General features: G+C 43.5%; 1 protein-coding gene across 1 annotated transcript; it reads left to right on the top strand.

The window, feature by feature from the left end:
* The first annotated feature begins 475 nt into the window (after positions 1–475).
* LOC113916435 (P2Y purinoceptor 3-like) lies at positions 476–1,538 on the top strand. The gene is given in 2 exon segments (XM_027582767.1): positions 476–948; positions 950–1,538. Coding segments are annotated over 2 exon segments (1,062 nt in total).
* The last annotated feature ends 7,664 nt before the right edge of the window (positions 1,539–9,202 follow it).

Here is a 9,202-nt window from a genome sequence, read left to right as displayed (position 1 = left end):
CCTGGCTTCATGGCTCAGATTTGTTTTTTGGATGTTCGGGATGCTGAGATGGTTAATAAGCAAAAAGCAAATCAGCCTCAGTATTCAAATACACAGTTAATAAATCTCGAAAGAGATACAAATTAAAATCCCCTTGGAGATTTCCTGACTCTATGCAAAGGATTTGAGCCACAGGAGTCATAGTGCTTGAGGTTGTGTGCCCTGTTTAAATAAGAGCAGCACCTCCCCGCACCATGTATACTTGAGTTTCCTATCACAACCCAGCCTAGAGCAGAGAGCATACAAGATAGTGTAAGGCCAGCCCTTTGCACCTGGTAAGTCTACAAGCCCTGCTTTTAAAGACTCCTGTGCCCTTGGGTTTAATTTCTTTTTTCCTGGAGCTGGCCTGTCTCAAACAAGGATGCTGACCAGACTTTGGTAACACAGAGTTGAATGCCAGATCAAGGGAGAGGCTAACACATATCCAGCCAAGTTCATGATGCTATGCTGCCCATTTTGTTTCCTCCCAGGAGCAGTTGTGCTCCGAGAGGGAGCCTCCAAGGAGATAGAGATGCTGTGTACTAATGTCTCCAAGGAACAGAGAGTCTGCGAGTTCTTGGAGCACTATAAGCAAATCTACCTCTCCCTGACCTACAGTATCATCCTCGGGCTAGGGCTGTCCCTGAATGGCACGGTCTTGTGGCTCTCCTGGCGCCAAACCGAGCACTGGAGCTGTGCCACCATCTATCTGGTGAACCTGATGGTAGCTGACCTGCTTTATGTGCTGACGCTGCCCCTCCCCATCAACACCTACTCCCTGGGTGACAGGTGGCCCTTCGGGGAGCTGCTGTGCAGGCTGGTGCACTTCCTGTTCCACGCTAACCTCTACAGCAGCAACCTGCTACTGACCTGCATCTCTGTGTACCGCTTCCTGGGCGTGTGCCACCCGCTGTGCTCACTGCCCTCCCAGAGCCACCACCTGGGCTCTGGTGGTCCTCCAGCTACTGCCCACCCTGTTCTTCTCCCACACAGACTACATCGACAGCCAAATGGTCTGTGACAACATGACCGGCCCAGAGAATTTTGAACAGTATTTTGCCTACGGCATGGTTCTGACATTGTCTGGCTTCATCTTTCCCTCCTTGGTCATCTTGGTGTGCTACTCGCTGATGGTGAGAAGCCTGACCAAGCCAGGAGACACCCTCATGAGGACAGACAATGCAGCCCGGGCCAAGTCCATCCGGACCATCTTGCTGGTGTGCGGCCTCTTCACCCTCTGCTTTGTGCCCTTCCACATCACACGCTCCTTCTACCTCACACTCTACTTCCTATCTTCACAGGACTGCCAGCTCTCAATGGTGGCCAGCTTGGCCTATAAGATATGGAGGCCTCTGTTGAGCATGAGCAGCTGCCTCAACCCAATCCTGTACTTTCTATCAGTTGGGAACAACAGAGTCAGGCTCTTCCAGGAACTCAGGCATAATAAGGTGGGTGAGCACCCAGCCGGAGCCAAGGGAGAGAGACCCAGGGATAGACAGATCTGGGTACTGACAAGATGAAGTTTGGGGAAAATGAGCTCCAAGATGTTGACAATGACTTGTTTGAACACAGTCATGTGCTATTGGGAGAAGGGCTCAAGATTTCCGAGTGGTGTCCTACTACAAAGGAGTTTATATTGATGTTAAGAGATTTTAAAGTAAGAATATGGAGAGAGCCACCAACACAAAGGAAAACTTTATTATTTCAATCAGAGCTGACATTTAGCTCTTATCACTCAGGCCTCAGCTTTAATGTCACCTCCTCAGAAGCTCCTACCCACACTAGTTAAAAGTGACCTCTCTCCCCATAACCCAGTGACTATTTCCCCATTATCTTTGTAGCACTTATTAGTACCTGACCTTGTTAATTTGTTTACTCACTTAGTCTGTCTCCTCCCCCTAGAATTTAGGTTCCAATAGGACAGGGACCTCATCTCTCTGACTGCTATACCCCTAAGATCAGCCTCCGCAGCAGGGCCCAGCACACAGTGAGTGTACAATGGACAGGAGTGGAATGAATAAGTAATGAACAGATGCATGGATAAGTGAATAAAGCCCTTACTATGGAAGAGCACTTTAAATGGAATAACTCATTTAATCTTCACAACAGCCCTTGGAGGTTGGAACTACCGTTAGCCCCATTTACAGATAAGGAAATGGAAACACAGAACTTTAAGTAACTTGTCCAAGGTCACCCAGCCAGAGAATGCCCAGATCATCGTGCTGGATGGAAGCTTTGAAACCAGGCACTGGCCTCTGAAGCACACACTCCTAAGATGGAAGCATATGGGCCAATCCAAACATTGGTCAAGTGCCAGCCAAGTTCTCCTCGACAGCACCAGCTCATCATTTTAGGTCAGCTCACCCATATAGTTGCTCTCGTGCGCAGACCACTGGGTAGACAGTATGTGTTCTTTTACTACACTTCTTAACCAAGGTTCTGATTAAGCTTAGAAAAAAGCTCTGCAGGAAAAAGTGACTGCATGAATGACGATTCACCTTATTATTATTTGAACATAATGTCAGTTTATGACAGAAAAGTTGTACCACTGTCTTTAATCATAGTATGATGTTCATTCTTAAAAAAAAAAAAAAATAAGATCCACTGTAATCCAAAAAGATAACCTTAAAAACCTCTCATATTTGAACAATAATGCTCTCTAAGGAGTTCTCAGATCTAAACATACATTATTTAATAATTCATTATAATCTCCCTATGAAGAAGTGGATAAGCCTTCTTAATAAAAACCAAAGTGTAACCTCTCATTACTACCCCACTCTAATTACAGGAAGTGTCTGAGTAAGCCATGTATATGTCTAAATTATAAAATCTTATTCTAAAAGTGCAATTTATTGCTTTCAAGAGCACAAAATAATTAGAACTAGACAAAATATTACCTAACAGAATTCCTTAGGATAATTAATTTAATGAATAGGCAAAGATGTTTTCTAATTAGCAGGTCAGCTGTTCCCACATAAGCGCCTCTATAGCAGCTAAGAGAACTTAAAACTGCTTGCTCTTTTGAATAGTCTCTCAGCTCTCTTGCTTATATTATTCATTTTTGTGCCTTTCTTTACATAGCAAACAGAGAAGAGTCAGATATCCAAAAGTCCCAATTATCACCCCTTACAAATTAATATGGTTTACATTACTGAAAAAACGGTGCACTAGGTTCCTCAATAAAAACATAATGCCATCCCATATGTCCACTCAGCCCTTACCTCGAATGCACACCAGCCTGCCAACCCTGGAGGTGGGAAGAAAACTAATCTAGAATCCTCAGGATACATCACCTTTACTTAAAAAGCAAGTGTTTTAACACGCCTGATCAAAGTTTTCCAGCCTTTAGTCTTTGTTAACTTAGGTGCTTGCAATTACTTCTCTGATCTATATAATGTCAATTTTGCTTCTGCAGAGTTTTCTGACCTACTTAACAGCATCCATTTTATAAGCATCCATTTTTAACTTAGATCTGTATAGTTGGGATCAAAAAAGTTTAACTTAGTTGACATCACATCCTTGTTTTCAGGGACAATTATCTCAAGACAAGAATCAAACTAGACTACTCCCTTTGAAAAAAAGACCCACTTGTAAGGGTTGCTGGGAACCCACTGCCCAATATAAGTCAAGGGGATGCTCCTGACTCCTCTGTGGTCACTGAAAACTCACCCATAGAAGGGGAAAGAAGACTAGAAGAAACAAAAGTTCTTCCTGGATCTACTCATCTAATGCCCACCACCCTGATAAAAGCTGGGATACTCAGATATGTTATCGCCCTGGGCCCCAAGAAGCTTGCAATATCTGCCTGGCTGTTTGGAACAGGCTAAAACAAAATGGAAGGTTAGCAAATATTATCATGTTCAAAACAGCATGACTGGGGCAGTAGCAGATGCCAATATCATGGCTGTAGCCACCTATAAAAATGTCAAGCACGATGCAAGCCCTTAAGGACGTTACAGACTATTGGAGAAACAAAACAGAAACGTACAAACAACAATGTGAACATTAACTAAACAGCTTCAGCAGCTACAGAAGAAATCATGTCAGTTGTTGATTAGCCAAAAATGAATAGTACAGGTAGTAGTACATATTAGGGAAGAGCAGAGGTGAAATTATTACTACTGGCTGAGATGACCATGAAAGGCAGCATGAGCATGAAGACTGGTGAAATTTCAATTAGCACAATTTCCCCAGCAGTGTTTGAGAAAGTGGAATGTGAGAGCCAATGGGTGGTTCTTGAAGGGGAGGAGGAGGAGATAATGCTGGAAAGGTGGGCCAAATTGTGATTACAAAGGCCAACCCAGAGCCAGCAAAAGAACCACTCGAGGCACAGGGAATCTCCGAGGGCATTTAAGCAGGAGAGTGATACAATCAAAGCTGTGACCCAGAAACTTAACCTGGCAGCCCCCGTGTTTTGAATGAATTAGAGAAAAGGAACAAAACTGTCACAGCCAACTTGCGTGAGGTCTCCTAATAGGGCTTCCTTCCCTTCAAAGCCAGCCTACACACCACCTCCACATTTTCCTTAAAAGAGCATTTTTCGTATATGACACTCCATGCCCTCCCTATACCCTCACTTGTTTGGACAAAAAGCTCAGACTTCTCAGGCAGGCATACTATACCTATCACAGTCCAGTCCCAGCTGAACTTTTCAACTCCCAGCTCTCCTACCACACCATGTGGATTTCCACTGCTCACATGTTTACTACTCAATACCTTCCCCAAAACCTTCTCCACACTGGTCTGACTCTCCTACTGCCTTATCACCTTGGAGTTGAGGATGGGCTCCTTTCTCATTCCAGGTCTGTTTTCTCTCCCCCACTACTCCATTTTCCAATCTATAGAACATGGCATGCTAGCAACATTCTGAACATAGTAGACACTCGGTAAGCAATGGTGATGCTGATAATGAAGAAGGCAATCCACATTCAGAAGACCACTGCAGTGATCCAAGCATACAGATAATGGGCATAAATAGAACTAAAAAGATTTTAAAACATATAAGAAAGAATTTAGAGAAATAAAATACTTATTTAGACATGAGTGGAGTGGTAAGAAGACAGAACAAAAATGACTCTGAGACTCCAAGCCTGAGAAATCAAAAGAATGATAAACTAACACCTAGCACATAGTAGGCACTCAACAGTCAAAGGGGAAAGAAAAAGGAAGAGAGGGAGGGAGGCTGCACATTGCAGGGGAGAGTTCAGATTCAGACAAGTTAAATGTGAGCAGCTAGGGAAGCCTCAGCTGGAAATGCAGGATGGAGGTTCAGAGACAGCTTAGGCTCAAATTCTGAGTTTAGAGGTATCTGTCCATGGAAATATTCAAAGCTGCAGACGTAAACGGTACCTCTGAGAAAGAAGGAAAGAGAAAGAACAGAGGACCTAGGAGATATGGGAACCATAAAAGTCTTGACAGGTAACACAGGGATAGGAGGTGGTGCTGGACAGTAGAATGCTAGAAAATCAAATGAGGGAACGGTTTCAAGAAAGAGGGTAATTAATCAAAGGTGTCACATGAAACAGACTAGTCAAAGAGAATAAACAGCTGTCTCTCAGAAAACAACTCAAATGCCACCTCTTCCAAGAAGCCTTCCCTGACCATGCATCAGAACGCCCTTTCCCTTCTCTGGCCCATTATCCACACCCTAAGGAACACCTCCCCTTCTACCAAGTATGAGCAGCAATATTTAAATCTTCTTACTTCCCCTCCTACAGGATCTAGCAAAGACTTCAACATATGGGTACTCACTAAATCTTTGTAGAATAAATGAACACACAGCAAATGATTCTCCTGTGTATGCTTTTCTGGAATTACTGCCTAAATCCAATTTATGAATGTGTGCCTATAAAATTAAATCACAAGTTGTCTGGGATTTATTTGTTCCAACACTCACCAACTCCAATTCAAAGCAATTCCAGAAACACAACACCTGCAAGCATGCTCACTTTTTAGCCCATATTTTAAAGACAATAACGGGAAATGTTTCACAGAGTTGTTTGCACCGAAGCATAACTTAACCTAACCTTATAAAGTTATGTATTCTCATTATCTTTTACTTTCTTGTAAACCAGCCAAATCTCTTTAGTGTTTCAGTTTCTCAACTTTTTGTTTTGTTGAAAGTTTTTTTTTTTTAAATGTATCAAACAACTTCAAAGGCAATGGCCTTTAGAAGAAACGCATGATGAGAAGCAGAACTTAACGTTCTTGCAGCAAGCTGTAGCTGGGAATGTTTATAGTGGTTAAACCTTGAACAAAAAGCAAAAAGAGCCACTTCAAGAAAATTAAAGAATTGCAGAGTCTGAGAGTGTTCCACTCTGCAAGTAGAGAAACACATTAACAACAAGATCTTTATAAAGCATTAACCTCACAATCAAAAGAACAGCCACTAGAGACTCCTTATGTTCTCTCTTCCTTTATAGCCTAGTCTCTTGCAAGAGGAGGCTACACCCCCTTAGTGTAATTTCTACCTTGGGTTCATACTGCACATCATTACAAGCTGGCCACTCTTTCTGGGTAAATGGGGCCCCCGTCCACTCAAGCCAGAAATCTGGAAGTCATACTCAAACCCAGCCTCTCCCCCACCTCACGTGTCACAATCACATGGTCAGTTCGACCTCCCAAGCTTCACTAGAACTTGTCTTTTCCATCTCCCTGCCACTGCTTTGGTTCAAATTCCATCACCTCTCGTGGGCTTCACTGCTCCAACCTATTAAACACCCTCCTGACTCCAGATTTGTTCCCTCAACCTCAATTTCATTTCCTTACTTCTGCTCCTATGGTCACATTTCTGCAACGTAAACCCTCTCTTCATCCCCAACAGAAAAATCTTCCAAAAATCCTCATTCGCCTTCAGGATTAAGATCATGTTGAACAGGGGCGCCTGGGTGGCTCAGTCGTTAAGGGTCTGCCTTCGGCTCAGGTCATGATGTCAGGGTCCTGGGATCGAGCCCCGCATCGGGCTCCCTGCTCCGCGGGAAGCCTGCTTCTCCCTCTCTCACTCCCCCTGCTTGTGTTCCCTCTCGCGCTGTGTCTCTCTCTGTCAAATAAATAAAATCTTAAAAAAAAAAAAAGATCATGTTGAACATGGGGGCACCTGGGTGGCTCAGTCAATTAAGCCTCCAACTCTTGGTTTCGACCCAGGTCATGATCTCAGGGTCCTGGGATCGAGCCCCAGGTCAGGCTCTGCGCTCAGTGGGACGTCTACTTCTCTCTCTTTCCTTCTCCCTCTGCCCCTCCCCCCACTCAGGCACACACTTTCTAAAATAAATAAACCTTAAAAAAAAAATCATGCTCTATATGGAATGAAAAGGCTTCACCAATCTGCTTCATATCAAAACTCTCAAGCTAAACTCCCCCTACATCCCCTTCACTCCATTTTCATTAACCAGCAGGCTCACTCAGGATTAGCTCCAGGACCTCCTTCCCTCCTTCTCTCTCCCACTCCTTCCCTGCTTAGGTGAATCATCCTACTCACTCTTTACAATACAGCTCAAAGACCATCTCCTCTGGGTCCTCTGAACCCCATTAGCCATTGCTCCAGGACAGTGCTCATCACACCGTATCACCATCACAGAACCGCTGATCCTTTGTCCGTTTCCCCCATGCATCCACGCAACCCTTGAGGAAGACGGCCTACATTTTCCACATCTCTGAATCGCCACCTCTAGTAAGGTACGTTAGGTTCAGTGATGCCAGAAACAAATGATGACACAGAAGTCTGTGCGTATTTTACATCATCAAGCATCATCACATTATTATAGCATCATGCTTGGTTTTCCCAACAACTGGTTTCCTTTGAATTATAAGATGATGTCAAGCATACATCCCAATTTCAGAGATGTTTAAGGTGAAATATTGTATTCCATGAAATACAGCATATTAAGTAACATGATCATAAAAACTTTTGTAGTCATCAGGCTAGAAAAGCATTTTATAAGTTCAAGTGTAGAAAATAAACCAAACTTAACTCTTAAATGAAGGTACCACATGTGCATTACCTTAAAATATTAGGATATTTTTCTTATGAAATGATCATTGAGGAACTGTTTGTATCCTAATTGTGGTAGCCTGAACACAAATCTCTATTAAAATTCACAGAACTATAAAATAAAGCCACAGAAAATATTTCTAAACATCCACTAAATATGCCTGCCCTCTTTCCCCACTTTCCACCCACCGAGACTGGACTCCACCTCCATAGACCCCACCAGAACCCAAAGAGGACACTTACTTCTCCTCTGACACTTCCACTCCATCTCATGATCAGTAACCCTAAAAGCTGTGATAACCTGTCTCCATGCCCATCTGCCCACTCCCTCCGTGTCCCAGCCCAGGATTCCTGTTGCTAATATACGGCTGCTCTCCTTCCAGTCATTTCTCTGCCAGCCCAGTTGCTGTGCCAGCCCAGCCTCTCCCCTCTCATCCTCCTCCCACCTCACCCCTTCAACTATCCATCTCTTGTGTACTGTACCCTGTGAAATCTGGGCTCTATTGGGTGGAGGAGAGGGGAAAGAGACAGAGGGGCTCACCTTGTGTCTTGACACTTTTATTTACCTCTTCCCCAGGGCAGACAGGGTCTGCTTTGAAAGGTTAAAAACTAACTGAACATGCTAAGACCCAGAACCCTGAGAAAACTGAACAAGCCTCAATATTGGGGGAGGAGGGGAGGAGTTGGATAAACCTCGCAAGAAGCTTGAAATCAGCCCACACTTTCAGCTGTTTGTGAACAACCCACTGTATCCTAGAAATTTCTGAGCATGCTCCATTTATTTGCCAGAGTGCCCAAAGGAATCTGAGCACAATCCTAGGAAAGCCATCTTCTCCAACCCATCAGCTAAATGCAAAGAATGGATAGCTATTTCTCTAGACAGTGGTTCAGGTCATCCATCAATGAATATACATCTAATATGTGATAATCAACCATATCTGTATGTTTCATAAATTAAGTACATGAGTGCTAGAAGAAACGCTAGTGATATTCCATTTTGCTGATCAGGAAATGGAAGCACAGAAAGCTACAACCTAGTGTAACTTAGGAGACAAGCACGGAAGGTAATCTTCTTCAAAAAGACAAGAAAGACAAACTCCTACAAAGTACACACTAATCCCAAATGGAATGTCCACTGATTTTTTTTTTCTTAAGATTTTATTTATTTGACAGAGAGAGACACAGCGAGAGAGG

This window comes from Zalophus californianus, chromosome 1 (assembly GCF_009762305.2).
Source record: "Zalophus californianus isolate mZalCal1 chromosome 1, mZalCal1.pri.v2, whole genome shotgun sequence".
In the NCBI taxonomy this organism is placed as follows: Eukaryota; Metazoa; Chordata; class Mammalia; order Carnivora; family Otariidae; genus Zalophus; species Zalophus californianus.
The sequence above is the reverse complement of the archived record's forward strand: the minus strand, read 5'-3'. Positions and strand labels throughout refer to the sequence as shown.